The 23,315-nt window shown below is 37.8% G+C and overlaps 1 protein-coding gene across 2 annotated transcripts in view; it reads right to left on the bottom strand.

Annotated features, from left to right (window-relative positions):
* Window positions 1-23,315, bottom strand: part of LOC115212943 (neutral alpha-glucosidase AB) — a 68,619-nt gene that overhangs the window by 17,855 nt on the left and 27,449 nt on the right. Inside the window, exons 4-12 of one of the 2 annotated variants that reach the window (XM_036504212.1) lie at window positions 19,666-19,833; window positions 12,595-12,709; window positions 11,707-11,797; window positions 8,648-8,744; window positions 7,531-7,632; window positions 5,608-5,686; window positions 4,256-4,429; window positions 2,611-2,672; window positions 927-1,004 (exon numbers count right to left, since the gene is read on the bottom strand). In XM_036504212.1, coding sequence (XP_036360105.1) covers window positions 927-1,004; window positions 2,611-2,672; window positions 4,256-4,429; window positions 5,608-5,686; window positions 7,531-7,632; window positions 8,648-8,744; window positions 11,707-11,797; window positions 12,595-12,709; window positions 19,666-19,833 — 966 coding nt within the window. The remainder of the gene's footprint in view (window positions 1-926; window positions 1,005-2,610; window positions 2,673-4,255; window positions 4,430-5,607; window positions 5,687-7,530; window positions 7,633-8,647; window positions 8,745-11,706; window positions 11,798-12,594; window positions 12,710-19,665; window positions 19,834-23,315) is intronic. The other variant, XM_029781789.2, reaches the window with a different exon arrangement.

Here is a 23,315-nt window from a genome sequence, read left to right as displayed (position 1 = left end):
CTCATAGAAGCATGGAAAAATAAATGTTAAAATGCTTCGAGGATTGGGCCTCATGGAAGCAAAGTGGCCGAGTTCCTTTCGAGTGTTGGGCTTCACGGAGGCAATGACCGAGACCTTTGGCATTATGTCATGCTTGAGAAGAAGACCCATCAGCTGAGTAAAATTGCAGTAGTGGTACATACTGGTGTCACGCAAATCGGCACCTGTGCTGGTGGCATGTAAACACACCTTGGTGTCACGCAAATGGCACCCATGCTGGTGGCATGTGAAAGCACCCATTACACTCTCGGAATGGTTGGTATTAGGAAAGGCATCCAACCACAGCAAATCATGCCAAATCAGACTGGAATCTGGTACAGCCTTCCAGCATGCCAACCCAGTCAAACCGTTCAATCCATGCCAGCATGGACAACCGACGTTAAATGATGATGATATTACATGCTGGCCATATAAAAGCACCCATGCCGGTGCCATGCTAAAAGTGCCCAGTACACTTTGTAAAGGAATGGCATTCAGCCGTAGAAACCATGCCACAACAGACACAGGGAGCCCGGGAAGCTCTTCCACTGGCCAGCTCCTGTCAAACTGACACCATATTAAACGATTATAATGAATGTTTGTTTTACGTTTAATCATAATAAAAACAACTTTACAAAAGTATGGAGTAACCCTTCGATGGATGTAGAGTACAAATTACTTTTTAATAAGACTAGTACTGATGGAGACTTCGAAGTTTCAGTCACCTAAGCCATCACTGGGCAATCAGATGACTGCTTAGCTAGCCAACACTTTGAAGTCACTGTCAATACTATTATTTAAACACACACACACACATTTACTGCTAACGAACTAGAAAGGTATATAAATCGTTCATGGTTACCAAGGATTTCAATTTATTACATTAAAAGACCAGGTGTTATTGTTACCTTTTACCATCTGTGTGTTCAATGTCTAACCAAAGCACATCATAAGGAATGTCGTGAACATCAAAATTATTATCTACACTGAAAGCAAAGAATAAAATTATTAAGAGACTAGCTTACATAAACATTTGAAGTACAGAATGAAAAACAAGCAGAGTAAGTAAAAAAAGCCATTTGTATAGTATCCTATGGATAAGTGACAAATGTTAGAGAGGGCATTAATCTAGTTGCCGAGATCTGTTTAATGAAATGATGCAAGTAGAATTCAGTGTTGTGGCCTAGACATAGAAAAACATCCGGAATGCGATATAGTATGACCTCATGATTACATATTTATAAGCTGGTAACATATTTTTAAGGTGGCAGGCTTAATCTGTTTAACATTCAGATTACTGTCAAATTGAATGCGTATTTATTGACATTGTTTTTGATTAATCTTGTAATTTGAAGATGTGATAGTTTATTTTAAAAATGACATTATAGGGTAGGTGCGAGAAGCTGATTCTAGTCAGTTGGAACATAAAATTTGGACCCCCAAAAGGATCAGGTTAAAAGCATTTGGATCAGGATTCCAGTTCTTGGTTGCTCTGTTAAAGGACATTGGCACTAAACCCCTCCTTGTCTCACTAAACCAAAAACAAATATTTAAAAACAAAAATATTAAAAGAGAATACGAAAGCCACCAACACATTTTTGCTTTTTATCTTTATTCAATATTTGCTAAGGAATAATAATGGTTCAAATTCTTGTAGAATGCCAATAGTTCTTTTAGGGGAGTAGGTAAGTGAATTACATTAACCCTAATACTCAACTGGTACTTATTTTATTAGGCGCAGGAGTGGCTGTGTGGTAAGTAGCTTGCTTACCAACCACATGGTTCTGGGTTCAGTCCCACTGCGTGGCATCTTGGGCAAGTGTCTTCTACTATAGCCTCGGGCCAACCAATGCCTTGTGAGTGGATTCGGTAGACGGAAACTGAAAGAAGCCCGTCGTATATATGTATATATATGTGTGTATATGTTTGTGTGTCTGTGTTTGTCCCCCCCACCATCGCTTGACAACCGATGCTGGTGTGTTTACGTCCCCGTCACTTAGCGGTTCGGCAAAAAGAGACCGATAGAATAAGTACTGGGCTTACAAAGAATAAGTCCCGGGGTCGATTTGCTCGACTAAAGGTGGTGCTCCAGCATGGCCGCAGTCAAATGACTGAAACAAGTAAAAGAGTAAGAGTACCCCAAAAGAATGAAAGGCAAAGTCAAAGATGACCAAATTTGAACTTCAAACACAGAAATGCTGCCAAGTAACATGTCTGACTTGCTATTTTTCCAGTGCACCTCTAAGAAAACCACTAGAAAATAAAAATGGATAAACTATAAACTGGCCTAATAAAGTTCTTTGGATGAGCTAAGGTAACATTGTTGTTCTTACACAACAAACTGGTTTTCCACTTAACATTAAACTACATATGTTGTAGAGTAGGATAGTCGTTCTGATGTTATAAGCATATTTCAACATAAGTACATCTGGCCGAGTTGATTCCAACTCAAACAGTTTTGTTTATAATGAACGGTTGAAATGAATTTGTTTTAAAAAAGAAAAAAAAAACTTTTTCTACACTGTTATAGGCAGTTAACCAAAACCTTCACCCAACTACAACTTGCAGTTCCAGTAGCAAAAAGATACTCACTTTTTGACATCTTCTTCATCATTATAGTTCCAGCGTGACTGGTGATAGGCCAAAGCAAATAACTACAAAAATAAGTAAAATAAAAAAAAAACTAATAGCATACCAAGGTTCATCCAAGACTGGGACCATGGACCATACGTCCCCTGCCCAATTCAAGATCACAACATACATGTACACTGCAACATAATTTCTTTTCCTCAACAGGCCCTGCCCTATTTAACATTGTCCCAAGGGAGATCAAAGAGGAAAAGGATCCCATCAACTTTAAACGGAGTCTGGATAGATTCCTTCAAAGAATACCAGATAAGCCACCCATAATTGGATACAACTCACCCAACAAGAACTCACTACTTGAACAAAACTTGACTTAAACAGGATTCGAATAATCTTATCAGGTGGTGCTATTAAGTTAGACATGGCCTGGACCAATCTTTGGTCGAAACCTATCTAAGTTTTTATCTAAATTTTATGTCTTTACAAACCGTCAGTTCTAACAGCCTCTTGCTAATAGTAATATTCCTCATAGATTGCTGCATTACACTGGAGTAGGGGACAGGAAGAAGAATGTAGCCTATGATTAACTCAACTACAGAATGGTTTGAAGAGGACTCCATAACCTGTTGGATCCTTCTCAGGTTAGAAAAGTTAAGGTAAAGCAAACTTGGTGTAGCCCAAGTTTATGAATGTGGAGATTGTTTAAAAATATAAATCACCAATATTGAATATTAAAACGTTTCTTTTTCCCCACTGAGTGCATAACTTAAGGGCTGTAACAGAATTCGAAGAAACCTTACAGCAGCAAACCCACTTATTTCATTTAGTGTTTAGGTAAAAACTGAAACCAGAGGGATGGAGTGATGGGTTGAACAGAGTTCTTTCATAGTAAGAGAGACAAAGGGAAAACATTGCTTGACAGGTCTGAATAAGTTTGCTTAAGAACAAAGTAGAGTTGCAAACCCTTAAGTGTTCAGATTACTCTGTTAAATGTAATACTTTTTCACTCAAATTGTTTTGAATTAATCCTGGATCATCTTACAGCTTTGAGTTAATCCAAACATGAACAAAGAGAAAACACTTATTTTTAGAATGGCATTGTAGGTTAGGTGTGAGAGGCTAGACATTGCCAGTTTGAATATAAAACATGTAGAATATATTGGGCCAGATTTGGCCAGTTTAAACACTAAAGGGTTAAAGGAAAAATCTGATTGGCTAATCCAATAATATACAGGAATTGTTATTGCTGTGTGTTGTAGTCTTATAAAAGCTAGTCTATTAGACAAGGAAATTTGAGCTACAGATATAGTTTCTCTTCTTTCTTTTTGTTAGCAAAAAGATTTTAAACCTATTTGGAATGAAAAAAAAGATTCAAATGAGTAAAATCAGTTTTACTAAACTATGAACAGTGCCAAAGAGAATAAAAGACAAATACCCTCATATCAAACTGATAATTCATGAAGTACATGCAAAAACAAGAATACAAATCAAGTACGTCTCCATTCTTAATGTTTTGGCAGCTCATCTGCAACAGACTGGCATCCCGCCCAGGCAGGGAACCTATATGCCAATGAAACCGAGAAACCAACCCTTATGTGCCAAGCATGGCATGAGAAGGAACAAGCAACAAAGCTGATTAAAGGAAACCTACTGGTGGAAGTGGTGTGGTTCCAGTGAGTAGTGAATACTGATAAAATACATCTTTTGGTTTTGGTCCCAGCATTACAAACACATCAATGATACCACTTTCAGAGAACCAATGAGTATCTGTCTGTGGTATTTCCTGGTCACCTTTCACATAATCCATCATCTTCTTAAATAAATTCTGCAAGAGTTAAGAAAATTCATATAGACATGATGATAGACTCACCCGTCAAAGACAACACATGAGCGTTCAGCTTTTGCTGAATGACCTCACAAATAATTTGTTTATAGTGATCAAATGTTCGTGCTGCACATTAGCTTACTCTCTCTCCATCAAATAGATGTCTGAACAGGTGCATGGTGTAGCACGTGTCAGGTGAGGTGATCTCTCTCTCTCTCTCTCGCACATGAAAAAGGCAGTAAATAGAATGGAGTTATCAAAAACATATACAAAGATTTACAAAAAACAAATCCAGTTAGTGTTTCTCTTCAACAAAGACACCCTTAACCCTTTGGTGTTCAAATTTCTCTATTAAATGTAATACTTTTTCACTCAAATTGTTTTGAATTAGTCATGCATTATGTTATAGCTTTGAGGTTTCAATGATATGATTGTTTATTTTTAGAATGTCACTGTAGGTTAGGTGTGAGAGGCTAGATATGGCCAGTTTGAATATAAAACATGTAGAATATTTAGGCCGGATATAATAATAATAATAATAATAATAATAATAATAATAATTGTGTACAGTGCTCAGGTGCACTACAACTCATCTAAAGTGTATATATAATCAGGTGTAGTTTCGGCCGGTTTAAACACTAAAGGGTTAAATCTTGTTAACATCCATCCATCTTTGGATGTTGACAATTTATTCCTTAATTTGGAGAGTCAGTAATCCGACTTATTCCTTACCAGTGCCCATACCTGCTGCCCCAAATACCCACACTTCATGGCATTCATCAAACACAGAAATGACAGCTAATTTACATTATACATACCCATACCAGCATTACATTATGAATACCAAACCAGTTATATAACCATACCAATTTAATCACATCTCTCCCAATACTTACTTGCCAACACACTAAACTACTCACTCTTCTCATTTATGCTCAACTTTACATGAATACTAACAACACTTCAGACAAAAGCCAGAATTTCACTTGTTCCTTTCTAGTCACATCACATTTTCTGCACAAAAGGTTTTTCCTGCCACACAAAGAGATCTGATGTATCATTAACATAATTAAACATCTTCTTGAACTACTTGCTGAGGTCTATAAATAGTAGAATAAGAAACAAAAGGACGGGGGAAAAAAAAAAAAATCATAAAACAAAAAAAAAAAAAAACTTACCTTATCAGCAACATTTGAAGTGATGTCAACCCAGGTTTCTGCTGCATTGTGCCAAAAAACTCCAACAGTTCTCTCTTCACTGAAAAGAGAAGAGAAAAAAAACAAATTTTAGCCAATTCACATTGAGATTACTCAGGCAAATGTAATGCTTATTTATTTACATGGCTTTGAATAAATCATGCACTATCTGGTGTCTTTGAGATTTCAATATGATTATATTATTTTTGAACAACATTGTATGGTATGTGTGACAGACTGGATCTGTTTGAACATAAAACAGGTCAAATATTTGGGCAGGACATGGCTATTTGAATATTAAACAACAGAAAATATAACTGCTGCAAACATAAATTACTTTATAAAACAAGGGTGTGGGTTCTGACAACTACCAAGAGGTTTTATGATACCCAGTTTGAAATCTCAGACATTGAATCAACATCTACAATGTAATTCAACAAGTAAGCCTCTTTGTGGTCACACAACCTTCTAGAAATAGCAACCAAATCTCCCTCAAACAAATCATACCCCACTGCTTGAGAGAGTGAAGGAGTATGTGTCTGTTTTGACATTGCATAATTGTAAATGAGTGTCACTGTCTTACAAGCAGTGTCATTAACTTCTAATATTCTATGAAATATTGTTTGGCCATGGGGAAATATTATTCAGAAATAAGTGAGGGTTGACGACAAAGGGCAAGAGGTTATAAAAAAGCTTGACTCAGTAAACTTTATCCAACTTTTGTTAACAGGGAAAAGTGGACAGTAAAACAATGGTTTTTATAAAATTTTTCATTATTTTCAAAATTAATTGAAAAATAAAGGCAATATATTTCAACAGAAATATGATAACAAAAGGATTAAAATGAGAAAGAAGTGGAAAACTATCTACATGTCCCTTTTCAGGCCCTGCTAAACTGAAAAATAAGAGTTAACGAATGAAGTTAAATTAAGCAGTGGCTAAATTTAGTTCCAGAGAATTGAAGTGATGATATCCAATATTTGGACAGTCTTTGGTACAAAGTTGAAAGGGGAGTTTAAAACAATGAGAGACAGGAAGGTAATTAATAATTTCATTTCACCATGAAATAAATATCAATGGAAATAGTAGTTGTGATACCTGTGCCGGTGGCACATAAAAAGCACCATCCGAACGTGGCCGTTGCCAACGCCGCCTCGACTGGCTTCTGTGCCGGTGGCACATAAAAAGCACCTTCCAAACGTGGCCGATGCCAGCGCCGCCTCGACTGGCTTCTGTGCCGGTGGCACATAAAAAGCACCATCCAAACGTGGCCGATGCCAGCGCTGCCCCGACTGGCTCCAGTGCCGGTGGCACATAAAAAGCACCATCCGAACGTGGCCGATGCCAGCGCTGCCCCGACTGGCTCCAGTGCTGGTGGCACATAAAAAGCACCTTCCGAACGTGGCCGATGCCAGCTCCGCCTCGACTGGCTTTTGTGCCGGTGGCACATAAAAAGCACCATCCAAACGTGGCCGATGCCAGCGCTGCCTCGACTGGCTCCAGTGCCGGTGGCACATAAAAAGCACCTTCCAAACGTGGCCGATGCCAGCCCCGCACTGGCTGGCTTCTGTGCCGGTGGCACGTTAAAAGCACTAACCGATCGTGGCCGATGCCGGACCCCCCTGGCACCTGTGCAGGTGGCACATAAAAAGCACCCACTACACTCACGGAGTGGTTGGCGTTAGGAAGGGCATCCAGCTGTAGAAACTCTGCCAGATCAGACTGGAGCCTGGTGCAGCCCCTGGCTTCCCAGACCCCGGTCGAACCGTCCAACCCGTGCTAGCACGGAAAACGGACGTTAAACGCTGATGATGATGATGAATCTTTGTAACTGTGAAAAGTAGCAAATAATTTTTTAAATGGTTTTATTTGTAAAAAAAATAAAAGAAACATATGACAACATACTTATGAGCCAACATAACAGGAATACTGCCATATAAGGCCATAGGATTGTATAATTCATATTCGAACACATCCAAGTTGTAAAGCCGATAGGGATCAGTGCTCCTGGAAAATACAAAATAAAACAAAGCCTGAGTGAATTAATTCTGACAATGAAATGTATTGCTATTTATAGCTGTTAATTTGGAATACAAACTTTGAAATAATTGTATGGCTTTTCGAAAACAGAAAATTTTGATGAAAAGATTCTATACCAACATTATGAAGGAACAATAATAGTTCAAATTCTTGTAGAATGCCAATAGTTCTTTTAGGGGAGTAGGTAAGTGAAATACATTGACCCTAATACTCAAATGGTACTTATTTTATCCACCCCAAAAGAATGAAAGGCAAAGTCAAAAATGACCAAATTTGAACTTCAAACGCAGAAAAGCTGCCAAGTAACATGTCTGACTTGCTATTTTTCCAGTGCACCCGTAAGAAAACCACTAGAAAATAAAAATGGATAAACTGGCCTAATAAAGTTCTTTGGATAAGCTATTGAAAATTTCATTCTTAAGAATAATTGCTTTACAATATTTCTAAGATTTCATTCTAGATAGCAGTTTAAAAAATTAAAATTATTTCAACAACCACCAAGTTCAATTAAATAAAATACAACTTGCAAACAGTCTTCTTTCTCAAAAGAAGGAGTGGCTGTGTGGTAAGTAGCTTGCTTACCAACCACATGGTTCCGGGTTCAGTCCCAATGCCTGGCACTTTGGGCAAGTGTCTACTATAGCCTTGGGCTGACCAGAGTCTTGTGAGTGGATTTGGTAGATGGAAACTGAAAGAAGCCCGTCGTATATATGAATATATATGTATGTGTGTGTATATATTTGTCCCCCTAACATTGCTTGACAACCGATGCTGGTGTGTTTACATCTCCATAACTTAGCGGTTCGGCAAAAAAGGAGACCGATAGAATAAGTACTAGGCTTACAAAGATTAAGTTTTGGGTCGATTTGCTCGACTAAAGGTGGTGCTCCAGCATGGCCACAGTCAAATGACTGAAACAAGAGTAAAAGAGTATCTCAATTTATCTAAAAGTTGTGATAAAAGTGATAAAAATCATACATACTTTGTAGACTTTAGTGCAAAACTGTCAGCATGTTCTGGAATGCCATAAACATTTTCAAAGCCAGGGAAAGAAATGTCGATACCAACTGACGTGGGACCTGTACAATAAACAGTAGAACTAGTTTATAACAACAAACACTTCAACATTGAGCAAACTAAAATTTAACTTATTAGAAATAATACAAATCAATAATAAGTATTTTCACCAAAATGGCCATGTTTAAGGGAACAGAATTAAGATCAATTAGAATATTCACGAAGGAAGCAGTCAAAATTGAATTTCTTTTTTTTTTAAGAAACAACTGTACACTCATCTCTATTATAAAATCAAATATGAATAATCCATCCAGATCTCAGATGAGAGTCATTCAACCAATTCATCATCATCATCATCAATTAGCGTCCGCTTTCCATGCTAGCATGGGTTGGACGGTTCAACTGGGGTCTGGGAAGCCAGAAGGCTGCATCAGGCCCAGTCTGATCTGGCAGTGTTTCTACGGCTGGATGCCCTTCCTAACGCTAACCACTCCATGAGTGTAGTGGGTGCTTTTTACGTGCCACCCGCACAGGTGCCAGACGGAGCTGGCAAACAGCCACGGACGGATGGTGCTTTTTACGTGCCACCGGCACGGGGCCAGGCCAGGCTGGCAACGGCCACGATCGGATGGTGCTTTTTATGTGCCACTATCTAACAATAAATACAATCTACAGATAATTAATAACAGAAGCATTATTAATACCAAAAAGGAATCTCTTATGCACCACGAGTCCATATGAGAGGACTCTCAAAGTAAATAACACAATATTTGGTAACACTATTCTATATTTTTGAGATGAGGAATTATGTACATTATTTACAATGGATGGACAGGTGTCCTCACCTTGTTTGTTGTCACCACAACGTTTTGGCTGATGTATTCTCCAGGGGTTCTTTATTTAATAAAATAAAGGGTTGGGTTTGAAATTCCATCAGAACACCTGATGAAAGCCAAAATGTGGTAGCAACAAACAAGATGAAGACACCTATTCCTCCATTGTAAATAATGTACAATATTTGGTGTTCTAACAAAACCTCCGTGCTAAGTTGGACATAAAGATTGTCTTTTGCTGTGACTGAGAAGACCTGGCAAATAAAGTGAAATCACAGCTCTAACCTACACCAGTGTCACATAATCAGCCAACTCAAAAGTACCCTTGGATCATAGGGAGACTTGCTGTGCTTGAGGAGACCTATTGAGTCAAGTACACCAACATCAAAATGAAATGAAATCACAATCAAATGGAAATTGTAGTTGTGGTCCCCGTACCGGTGACACATAGAAAGCACCATCCGAAGGTGGTCGATGCCAGCCCCCTTGCCCCAACTTGCTCCCGTGCCAGTGGCATGTAAAAAGCACCATCCAATCGTGGTTGATGTCAGCTCCTTCTGGCCCCTGTGCTGGTGGCATGTAAAAAGCACACACTACACTCTGAGTGGTTGGGGTTAGGAAGGGCATCCAGCTGTAGAAACATTACCAGATCAGAATGGAGTCTGGTGCAGCCTCCTGGTTTTCCATACTCCAGTCAAACCGTCCAACCCATGCCAGCATGGAAAACAGACGTTAAACGATGATGATGACAGTTCTCAGATATATTGCACCAACACCTAATTAAGAACTGCATTGACATATGTAGGAGTAGAGGCACTTTAGTTAGGGATCACAATCATTAAGTTAAAGGTCCCATTTTTCACTACACTACATGCTTATTTTGTTTTTCATCTTCTTTGGATGTTGAAGCCATTGTGTGTTGTTTGTGTAAGGAAGGTGAGCAATGTGGTAGTTGAAGGGATGGGGTTGGAATATGGTTAGTTGAAAAGAGGAATGATGGAATTGGTGACATCAAGGATCAGTTCTCAAAAGACTACAAATAATATGAACAAGAAACGTAATAGGTTTGTGTGATGCTTTGTAATTTGTGATCCAGAGTTTTAAAATTTATTATTTTGCTCGAGTTTTGAAATGGTGGCAATTGGGAAACTATTGGTAAGTGATTCTAAACATGTCCTGAAGTCTTTGAAATACTTTGTTATAACCTATGCTAGTATGGAAAGCAGGGAGGGATGTTAAATGATGGTGATGGCAAGAGGGAGGTAAATATCTTGCATTCAGAATCTTCATGCAGTTTTAGTGATTCTGGGAAGTGTTTGGTAAGAGAGTTTACCAAGCGTTGGTGTGTGACCATGTCACTGTCAATTTATTACGAGATGTAGTATGAAATGGTTATAGCCGATGATGTTATTCATACAAGATTTTACTGCTAGTTTTGTAGATACCATAAGAGAGTTTATTATACATTTACACAATTTATTGTATTACAACAAATTTAGCTTTTTATATATTTTCTACATGTCTGGTTAATGTGGTGTATTTCGAATGTAGTGTACTTAGGTTTTGACTATCTTGGGCTGTTTTTAGTTGTTGTCATAGTTTGTGCAGTTAGAGAGTTGGAGCTGATAAATAGGGATACATTCAGATTTCTATGATTCAGACTGTGTTTAGGTGAGTTTATAGTGTTTTGAGCTGTTAGTTTGTAAGTGTGGAGGCGCAATGGCCCAGTGGTTAGGGCAGCGGTCTCGCGGTTTCGATTCCCAGACCGGGCGTTGTGAGTGTTTACTGAGCGAAAACACCTAAAGCTCCACGAGGCTCTGGCAGGGATGGTGGTGATCCCTGCTGTACTCTTTCACCACAACTTTCTCTCACTCTTACTTTCTGTTTCTGTTGTACCTGTATTTCAAAGGGCCGGCCTTGTCACTCTCTGTGTCATGCTGAATATCCCCGAGAACTACGTTAAGGGTACACGTGTCTGTGGAGTGCTCAGCCACTTACACATTAATATCACGAGCAGGCTGTTCCGTTGATTCGGATCAACCGGAACCCACATCGTCGTAACCGACGGAGTGCTTCCAAAGTTTGTAAGTGGGAGATTTTTTTAATTAAGCAGAGAAACAAATGAGTGCAAATTAAAGAATTTTGGCACTGTTCTCTATGCCAACTGCAATAACAGCTACACTTGAATTACCATTTGGTTTGGAATCAGTGAAAGACTTGAAGGTTTCTTCCCACATATCTGGTTCCTCAGGTTCAGATTTAGATTCCTCTTGAGTATTTTCCTAAAATCATAAAATACATAAAAAAATATTACATTAGCATTTTCCAGTTAAGCCATTCTATCAAGAGTAGTATTAAAAGAACAGGATCAAAAGATGCATGCATGCACCCAAACATGTTCCCATATAAACTGGGCAGATTTTCTATGCAGTACCTTTCCAGGCACAAATCAATCTTGTGTCAGACTGCAAGCAGTTTTTGGTTTCATTTTTTGTTATTATAACAGTTATGCCCAACCTTTAGGCAACTGCTGTGATGGAGTGAGCTAAGGTTGTTTATTACAATAAATACCAAAAAATGCATGTTTCATTAGTCAACACCATTACTGGAGTGGAATTTACTCCACAACATCACATTCAAAATACACAGCACCAAACCAGTGTACACCATTGAAGGTGTCACTACCCGGATGAAGATGCATTGACAGCCAACTTTTTGAGCAGAGTTCAAAGCAGCCAAACATGGCATTTATAGCAACATTTCAATTTCAAAAGAAAACGATATTCAGTTTTGGACTACACTGGATGTAAAGAACCAAAAACGTTTATAAATACCCAGATTTAAACATTTCCTATTCAGTTTGAAGCTAAATGCCATATACAACTAGCTAGATAATAGAGATATTGAATAAATATTATGAAAATTAGAAAAAGTTTTAGTGTAAAAATGGCAGATTGAATGCATTTGATTACAGATCAATAAATATAAATGCTCTTCTAATTGTGTAAGTGTCCATGCACTTGCAGATGTAACAAAGTTCCTTCATTCTAGGAGGCGGGAAAAAAATCCATTATCTTACCTTTTTCTCTTCATTAGATTCACCCCCTTCTTGTGGAGGCTCAGCAGGATTAGCATCTCTGAAAGGGGTTGAAAACCAAGAATATACATAGGAACCAATCCTAGACAACACCCCCCTACAAAGGGAACAAATGGGCAGTCATTGTATTGCCTATTATGGCTGCTATAGTAGTTATTTTAACAATAGCACACATAAATTAGCAAATGATTGGTTTTAGATTTTAATTGTTAATCAGAAAACATTTGAGGAATTGGCAGAAAGGGCACTATTAATGTCTTTATCCTTTAATCACAGTTAATTAGTAGATTAATAGCCTTTATTTATAAATGAAATTGTGAAGTTCATATCTCATGTGGACACTGTAGATATTCAGAAACAGGCCATCTGACAATGATAAGAACTAAATACTAACACAAAAGATAAGGTCAATAGATATAATTTAATTATCATGTCACAGAGGAATTTAATTACCATAATATTTCAGAGGAATTATCATTTCTCAGACTTTCAAATAATACAATTAACCATATCACTAATTATTCAAATGTTCTAAATTTGTAGTAATCATTGGTGCAATCATTCCATTCCATTCATTGTTTAATGTCCGCTTTCCATGCTAGCATGGGTTGGACAATTTTACTGAGGACTGGTGAACCAGATGGCTGCACCAGGTTCCAATCTTGATCTGGCAAGAGTTTCTACAGATGGATGCCCTTCCTAACATCATCATCATCAGTTAACGTCCGCTTTCCATGCTGGCATGGGTTGGACGGTTCAACTGGGGTCTGGGAAGCCAGAAGGCTGCACCAGTTTTTAATAAATAGAATATCTTTGATACCAATCTGAGACTGCCCCTAGTTCTATGATACAAACACAACCCCTTGTTTTAAAATGATCTTAAAAACTTTTGATCAAAATTTCATGTTAGTTATTGTTCAAAGAAACACCAGCTTAATAATCGTTTCTACTATAGGTACAAAGCCTGAAATTTTTGTGGTGGCCAAAGGTGGTAGGATGGGTGCTATCTGATTACATCAGCCCCAGTGCTCAACTGGTTGTATTTAGTTTATCTACCAAGGAAGACACAGTCAGCTTTGGCAGAATTTGAACCCAGAATGTAAAAAGCTGGAAGAAATGGAGCTAAGCATTTTGTTCAGCTAAAATTAATTAAAATAAAGGCAGTGTATGCCTACAGAAATATGGTAACAAAAGGGTTAAATAATAAAATTTAACCACAAAGAATGAACAGCATTTCTTTCTCAAATACAAAGTTATGTAACAGTATCAGGAAATATTGCAGTTTATAATCCTGCACCCAGAATATCTGTTCTTTATATAGAATCACCATAGAACCTACTGTAAAATATATTTATGTCATTTAACAATTTAGTACATAATCACTTAAGACGAGGGAATGGAAAGACAAGAACCTTTTTTTTCACCCATCAACTAATTTACAACTCCAGTCCAATATTTACTGTTCAGTGTTTAATACGTAAATCTAGAGGGCAGACCGGTTAAAATCTAAAACAAATCATTTGATAATATTTTTTTAAATTTCAAATGTAACAATTTTTCAACATATTGGTTAACCCTTTCGTTACTATATTTCTGACCAAAATACACCCCTTATGTGTTTCAATTAATTTCTAACGTAATCATAAATTTAGTCTGGTTTCATTAAACAACTATAACTTTTTTATTTATCAATATATTAACGTGAATTTTGGAAGATAATTTAATGAAATGTTCTCAACCAATTCTATACTATAATTTTTGTCACAAAGTGACTCTAATTGCAGGTAGATACAGGTAAATTCAACAAAATATAAAATTATTAAAATTTTGTTCAAACATCGCTATAGAAAATGGGTTATTAGCTAATATTCAATTGGGTATACAACAAAATTTTACGATAGAATTTGTTATTCTGGGTAACTTTCTGATACCCATAATAATATTTATGGCAAAATAGTCTTAATTTCATTTAAGGTTGTGGGAAACCACTAACTATACTTTCTTTCGTTTTGTTTACATTTAGCCTAACGGTTCGTTTCCGCCGTAATGATTTCAAATAGGCTCATTCGAAAAAGTAAAAAGAAATAGTCTAAGGCTTTACTCTCCTGGGAAAGTCTGTGGCTTGGTCCAGTTTCTTCAGAAAAATCACCGAAAGAAACAGTTTTTAAATTTTCACTCCATTCAGGTGCCAATTCATTTTCTTTATCGCTGTCGGAGCTCTCGGATTCACTGTTTTCACTTTCAGAAAATGAAACATCAGATTCATTATCAAATACCACATGCTTTTTTTTTTCAGTCATAGAGTTAGATTTATGAAGGCCTTCAGTAGAAAATCCTTCGAATTCTGACTCGCTGCTTGATATAATGAAATTCGTATCCATTTTTGTCAGAATTACAAATTTTGAAAACACAATAGGAACAAATTTCGGAAAAAAAATCTCCCAAAATTCACGGAATTAAAATTACACTTCGATTGTTGTACAAAACTGTAGTTGAACTCTTTACGAAGTATAATACGTATTTTCACGAATGTATTAAAGAGATTTGCTCTGATATTCTCATTTAAATATGAATAGGTAAATTCGGGCGGCTTTGGGCGGTTTGGTCACATTAACCAAAATTTTTTTCGGGCGGTTTGGTAACGAAAGGGTTAAGTTTTTCAATGAATCTTTTAGCATTCGAAATAGTAGAAACAAGTTTCAAAATAGAAATAGTGAGTCAATTCTTTTATAGCATTAATTACAATGGCCAAGTTAGGAAGGTAATTAGCTTATAGCTGATAGTCTTAAGAATTTGTGTTCCAGCACTACTGGAGTATATCTTTGGACAAAAACAAACCTGTCTAGGTTCCAAAGAGAGAAAGAGAGAGAGAAAGGGGCAGTGAACTGGCATCGTTAGTTTACAATAGTGAAATAGCATTCATTATCATTGTTTAATGTCCGCTTTCCATGCTGGCATGGGTTGGACGGTTTGACTGAGGGCTGGCAAACCAGAAGGCTGCACCAGGCTCCAATCTGATCTGGCAAAGTTTCTACAGCTAGATGCCCTTCCTAATGCCAACCACTCTGAGAATGTAGTGGGTACTTTTTACGTGTCACTGGCATTGTATTAAATAATATCAACCCCCATGAAAACATTGAAAAACAAACAGATCCATCCCTGCACCAATTTAGGGATTAAACTTAATTCAAGCATTTGTAACAATTTTTGTTTTCAGTTAAAAATTTTCTTCAATATGTTGTTTGAGCAAACGAAATTCAGCAATCTGAGAGAGGGAGAGAGAAGTGAAAGCGCAGAGAGAAATTGACCTCTGTCTTTATCACTTGCTGTGTAACCATGTTACCGATTACACTACAGGGATGCTGACATCATCAAATTAGATACTATAATTTGCTTCTGCTCGTTACCATATTCCTGTTGAAATGCAGTGCCTTTGTTTCAATTTCAAAACTTATGAGGAATTTAGTAAAATAACTCATTATGGAATATAAATCAGCATGAAATTTTTTGACGGAATCTTTCCAATTGAATTTCTAAAACAAGAAGTTTGAATAATCCAACTAAAAGCAGTGTCAGGCAGGATGGTACCAAGAGGGTTAACATTACTTATTTATCTCCACATGATAAGCTATTCAACTAACATGCAGCATAGTGAAGTGTCCCGCTTTGGTTTGATATTTGTGACAAGAAAATAAACCCCACCAGGATTCAAATTATGAATAATTCATAGGGACACCTTGTTATGTTGGACTTTTGGTAAAACAGACCAACCTACAAGTACAAAGTCATTGATAAACTATCTAGAGTTAAAATAATATAGTTCAAAAAATAGCAGAAACAAATTATAGGATGTATTTTGAAGAGACAGAATGATAGGCATACTACAATGAAATCAGTAACACTGTTGTATGAGCAGGTGATAGACAAGGGTTTAGGCCTCCTCATCAGTGAACTTGTTACACAATAAAAACACTAATTTGAGACCAAGATCAAAAGGTTTATTGGATTGGTTAAGAAAACTAATTTAGTCCATATAATATGTAAGTGCACAATGGAGGCACAATGGCCCAGTGGTTAGAACAGTAGACTCATGGTCGAACCATCCAACCCAAGCCAGCATGGAAAACGGACATTAAATGATAATTATTGGAAAGGGGGAAAACAATGACAACAAATATTAAGACTAACACTGGTTTGGGGAGTTAATAGTCACTCAAGCTGTTACTAATGAGTGCCCTGCTCTCTCGATATTCACCGGACTGGAGTCTGGTGCAGCCTTCCCGAATGCCAGCCTGATCAAACCATCCAACCCATGCAAGTATGGACAATGGACATTAAATGATGATGATGATGAACTAATAACACTGACCTTACAGCACCTTCTAAAGTATTGAGGTTCATGACAAAACGTCAGTGGATATGAACACAAGACTTCAGAATATCACACATCATTATCTTCTCAATTATAGATTTCAACAAGATATATACACTCATAATTAAAGTAATGACTACAAAGCTCCATGTGATTGTTAGATAAGTGATACTTTTCCAGATCAAAACAGAAAGCAAATTAGCATACACATGCCACTAATAGAACGTACTTCTCCCAGTATAAAATGGAGATCCAAATAAATAGAACCAATAGGGAAAGTGACAACCATCCGAGATGGTCAGCAGTTTGCGTCTCATTGTGCTGGGACAAACCAAAACTGTTGATGAGCATAGTACCACATGTGGGTGGAATGGTCCACCGCAGATAAAATAAAAGTTGTGCGATAATGTAAACTGCATTTCATCAACCCAGCAGAACCGAGTTCAGACCTTCATGTAAGCTTGAGCTATGATAGAAATACTAACATGGCTTAATATATAGAAGTAAACTAAAAGGATGAGGATTGCATCAGACAAGGGTTAGTCATGATAGCAATCTCCTTCAAATCATACAACCATTTCCAAAAAACAATGGCTTATGTAATACTCAAAGAAGAACTGTGTGAAAATAAGATGGAATTATTATGGCTGGAAATACCTTTCATCATAATTTTGCTCATAAATAATATCCACATAATCATTCAAGAAGTTACATTATTTCATCATTCTTAATCTCATCAGTTTCGTTTAATTCAATATAATGAATATTATTAGCTTTTAACAAGGCCTCACTGAGGCAATGACTAGTGACCAAGACTTTTGGAAATATGCTGTGCTTGAGAAGTCCCAGCAAGCCAAGTGAGACCATAACCTCGTGGCCTATGCCAGGGGTGTAACCAGCCCACTTATGTGTACCTTTCTTTCATTGGACACTAAACTCTGCTTGTGAAGACCTGTTGAGGCAAGTGAAATTGAAATCAAATTCGATGACTGGCATCCGTGCTAGTGGAGCGCTAAGGGCACCATCCGAGCGTGATCGTTGCCAGAGCAGCTAACTGGCTTCCATGTCGGTGACATTTAAGCATGATCATTACCAGCGTTGCCTTACTGACACATGGAAAAAACATTCGAGCAAGGTCGTTGCCTGTACCACTGGACTGGCTCCTGTGCAGGTGGCACGTAAAAAACACCATTTGAGTGTGGCCGTTGCTAGTACTACCTGACTGGCCCTCATGCTGGTGGCACATAAAAGCACCCACTACACTCTTGAAGTGGTTGACATTAGGAAGGGCATCCAGCTGTAGAAACTCTGCCAGATCAAGATGGTGCAGCCATCTGGTCGCCTGTCCTCAGTCAAATTGTCCAACCCATGCTAGCATGGAAAGCAGACATTAAATGATGATGATGATGTTGAGGTTTCCACTGGGTAGATGCAGGCATGGCTGTATAGTTAAGAAGCTTGCTTCCAAAGTATGTGGTATTGCATGGCATATTGGGAAAGTATCTACTATAGCACTGGCCTTGTGAGTGGATTTGGTAGATAGAAACTGGAAGGATCGTATCGTGTGAATGTGTATATTTAAATTTGTCTTGACATGATGCAATGGAGCACCATCATACAAGCAAGGATGTTCACTGCCAGTCTTTTGTGAAAAACTGGCCTAGTTAGGGGGAAATGTTACCTTGCTTGGAAACAGGTGAGCATTGGCAACAGGAAAGGAATCCAGCTGTAGAAAATCTGTCTCATAAAATTCAGTATGAACAAAGCAAGCACATTAAAGTGTGTGTGTGTATTGTCCATGTTTCATGCAGGTGTGGGTTGGATGGAGTGACAGAGTAAAAGGACTGCAGATATCATCATCGTTGTTTAACGTCTGCTTTCCATGCTGGCCTGGTTTGGACAGCTTGACTGAGGAGTGGTGAGCCAGAAGGCTGCACCAGGCTCCAATCTGATCTGGCAAAGTTTCTACAGCTGGATGCCCTTCCTAAGTGTAGTGGGTGCTCTTACATGCCACCGGCACGAAGGCCAGTCAGGCAGTTCTGGCAATGACCACAATCAAAAGGTGTTTTTTTACGTGCTACCTGCATGGGAGCCAGTCCGGCGGCACTGGCAACGACCACGCTCAAATGTCGTTTTCCCCCGTGTCACTGGCACATATGCTGGTAAGGCGACACTGGCAATGATCACACTCAAATGGTGCTTTTTATGTGCCACCGGCACGAGAGTCAATCCGTAGCCCTGGCAATGATCACGCTTGGATGAGCTTTTAACGTTCCACTGACACAAGTGCCAATCAGGTGGTACTGTCATCGGCTGACTTTTAGGAGGAAAGCAAGGGGTTAAGAGCACCAAGTAATTTTAGGACTAAGCATCGAGACAAAGAGATAAGAAAATTACTGGATAGAGTCAGAGTAATTTTTAAACACACTTGCATAAACAGGTTTATTTTCTTACATGTGCAATATTAGACATCAACAAGTGTTGGTACATATGTAACCTAGTCACAAACTATTCCACCAGCTTTGCAGTGATAGTAGAACATAATTAGCATCAAAAAATAAAGTGAGTATGAAAACATGTGCATATTATAATCAACAATCATAACTTGTGATGCAAAATGCCATCTCAGATTAGCTCCAAAAAAAGAACAAAACAAAAATTAAATTAGCTTCTTTACTCACTGTTTTTGTCGTAAATGTTCAAACTTAAATAAACCTTGGCTGTTAATGCTTAAAACAGGATGGTCATTTGTGAGAAAGTCAATCCGGAATGGTTCGGCTGTGATGACTACATGATTTGTTTCAAACGATAGAATTAAACTATTTTTTTCTTTAGATACTAATTTCAAGCTGAAATAAACAAAAGATAAAGATTAATTAAAAAACCCAAAAAAACTGCTGAGCTCACACGATTAAACATTTTCCCTGTACAGCATAATATACCATCACTTGCAAAAGTTAACCAAATGTTGAATTATAAAATGCAAGGTCTCTTATAGAGAGTATCTTATTTACTGTTACTGTTCCAGTCACTGGGTTGTGGCCATACTGGGGCATTGTTTTTCTACAGTATAAGAGAGAATAACAGGAGTGGTGTTGACTTTGTTGTGAAATACAGCTCATTAGCAAACTGAGTTTCTCCAAGTCTTATAACCTTGAACCTATTCTTATCATTTGACCCATGCTAGCATGGAAGACCAATATTAAACGATGATGACCAATATTAAACGATGATGAATAAGCACACATTTACTCCACCCTCTCATACACAAAAAATGCATTTGTGTGTCATCCATGGTAGATTCAGACAAGTCAGAGTTGCTGCAATGCATTCCTGTAGTTGTAGACTTATTCAGAGTTTGAGCACAAAATGAACAGGGAAAATATTTTATATGAATGTGATCAGTTTAACCCTTTAGTGTTCACATTATTCTGCCAAAATTAATGCTTTTTTATCCCCATTGTTTTGAACTAATCATGCATTATCTTGTAGCTATGAGATTTTGATGAGGTAGCTGTTAATTTTTAAAACGATATTGTAGGATTGGTGTGAGAGACCAGATCTGGCCAGTTTGAACTTAAAACAGGGAGAATACTTTTGGCCGGATATGGCCGGTTTAAAAGCTAAAGGGTTAAAGGGTTATGCATTTCAGAAACTATATAACCAGCAGTAGGGCAACACATACAGACTAAAATGTGTAGGTAACCAAGTCTTAAGTTCCCAAGTGGCACCAACTGTCAGAACCACCAACATGCTATCATCAAGATCTGCATCAAGTCAGAAAGATGCCGACAAGTTCAAAATAACTCCAGAAAAACTTATAAAGTTGAAGGCCACTATCAGTAAATAATCTCTTGGTGTTATCTGAGAAGAGCATTTGTAACTTCGTTATAAGATGCTCGATAGTCAGTTAAAAACACAATGATCCTGGGGCCTATAATCAAACAGCTGACATCATCATCATCATCATCATTTAGCGTCCGCTTTCCATGCTAGCATGGGTTGGACGGTTCAACTGGGGTCTGTAAAGTCAGAAGGCTGCATCAGGCCCAGTCTGATCTGGCAGTGTTTCTACGGCTGGATGCCCTTCCTAATGCCAACCACTCCGTGAGTGTAGTGGGTGCTTTTTACGTGCCACCCGCACAGGTGCCAGACGGAGCTGGCAAACGGCCATGGACGGATGGTGCTTTTTACGTGCCACCGGCACGGGGCCAGGCGAGGCTGGCAACGGCCAAGAATGGATGGTCCTTTTTATGTGCCACCGGCACGAGGCCAGTCGGGGCAACGCTGGCAACGGCCACGAACGGATGGTGGTGCCAGACGAGTCTGGCAAACGGATGGTGCTTTTTTATGTGCCACCGGCACGGGGGCCAGGCGAGGCTGGCAACGGCCACGAACGGACATATTGTGAAGAAATATTGTTTCCACAAAGATTACTGTGGTCAACCAAGGTACATCTTACAGAACTGCACAACATCCCATAGAACTGAACAGTAGAAATTTCACTGGAAGCAAGACATTTGGCCATGAATGAACAGATCCATGCAAATTTCTGCCAGACAGCCATGGTGGATTTCAACAGGGGAATCAAAATTAACATGATAGGAATAACTTCTAGAATGGGCCTTGGAAAATATCTGCAGTCAGACATTCTCAAGGGAATTGTCCTCACTTCTCAATACAGTCAGAAACTCATGGAATGGAAGATACTCTTTTGTAAAAGAAGAAAACCCTTGAAAATTATCAAGCATCTTCCACGATGATAGTTGGGAATCAGGATAAAGTGAAGAGCAACAAACCAACACCACCACCAACAACCAGTGCGAGTGTTCTGCTGGTTTGCTTGCCAATTTTGATGATAGGCATTTAGCACGAGTTTGCTAAAGTGTGAGGATGAGGGTCCGGTAACTATAAAGAAGTTTTTTTCCCCAAAATTACAGATCCAAAATCGTCTTCTATTATGCAGTATCTAGGAAACCACAAAATATTAAAGCTTTATGAACATATTTATGACAACTTCTTGGGTAAACATTCACTCAAGATGTTGCCAATGAGTGTCTTTCTCCCTCTTTCTTCTTTAAAGGCAGTGATCCAGTATGGCCTTAACCGTGATGGCTAAAATAAGCACACATTTACTCCACCCTCTCATACATAAAAAAAAAATAATGTAAAATAAATCTAATCCAGCCAAAAATATGTTAAGGAGAGATAAACCACTGGAAACATAATTCTTTTCCTAGGTTTCAGTCATTGAATTGTGGCCAAGCTTGAGCACCAGCCTCGAGGGTTTAGTGGATTCCATCGACCCTTAGTACTTATATTATCAACTAATTGTAATTGTGCTAAGATAAAAGACTATGGTTTTGGATGTAAAAGGGATTTAACCTAATACCACAAAGCATTTTGTCTGATGCTCAACTGATTCTCTACATCCATCAGCCATAATAAAAAAAAAGTTAATTCAAATGTGGAATTAAGAAGCTGAAGGGAAGCAAAAAACAAAGAAAAGGCAATGATATTCTTTAGAGAGGAAACAATAACGAGTCAGAAACCTAAGAACAGAATAGCAGGAAGAGAGAAAAATTTGAAGCTAAATTTAAATATAAACTCTTGTTAATGAAGACTACATGCTAGGTTGAAAATTAGGAAGATAATTGGGATTCAAAATGAAATCTATAGCAACAAGCCAACAATGAAGCTCGTTTATGGTGACTTGATTTGTTACAAACAGCAGTCAAATCTCCTGTGTACCACACCTTACCACATTGTACAATATGAACCTTGATATAAAATAATGAGATGGTCACAGCTGGAAAGACTGATAAGTCTGCAAGATGACTCAAACATCAAATAAATCTATAAATTATCTATTTTTGTATAATCACAATCTTCTCATATGTTATAAGAGGTGCAGCAGATTAATGGATCTTTGGTAAAATTTAGTGAGAAATAAAATTTAAAAAAGTAATGAGATGGACACAAATTTTTCAAGATCAAATGAAAAATTAAACATGGAAAAACTAATTTTAAAATCCTTCTATCTTAGGAAATTGGAAGCCCACAACATTTCGTTTATCTCAGCATTATCACTTTCCAAGCAATGGTACAGATAAAACACTTTTAAAAAACTGAAATTAATTTCAACATCTTTCAGCCACAGAACTTAAGTTCTTCAAAAACACAAGGTCTTAAATTTTTCATTGAAATTCTATTTAAATGAAGTCTAAAAATAAATGCTGATATTTAGACATGACCTACTTCAAAAGTATTTCACTATGAAAGTAAATATCAACAACAGGAATGCAATAAACATTTTCATAAATATGTTTAA

The sequence above is a fragment of the Octopus sinensis genome, linkage group LG6, assembly GCF_006345805.1.
Source record: "Octopus sinensis linkage group LG6, ASM634580v1, whole genome shotgun sequence".
Classification (NCBI taxonomy): Eukaryota; Metazoa; Mollusca; class Cephalopoda; order Octopoda; family Octopodidae; genus Octopus; species Octopus sinensis.
Note: the sequence above shows the minus strand (reverse complement) of the source record. Positions and strands in the feature narration are given on the sequence as shown.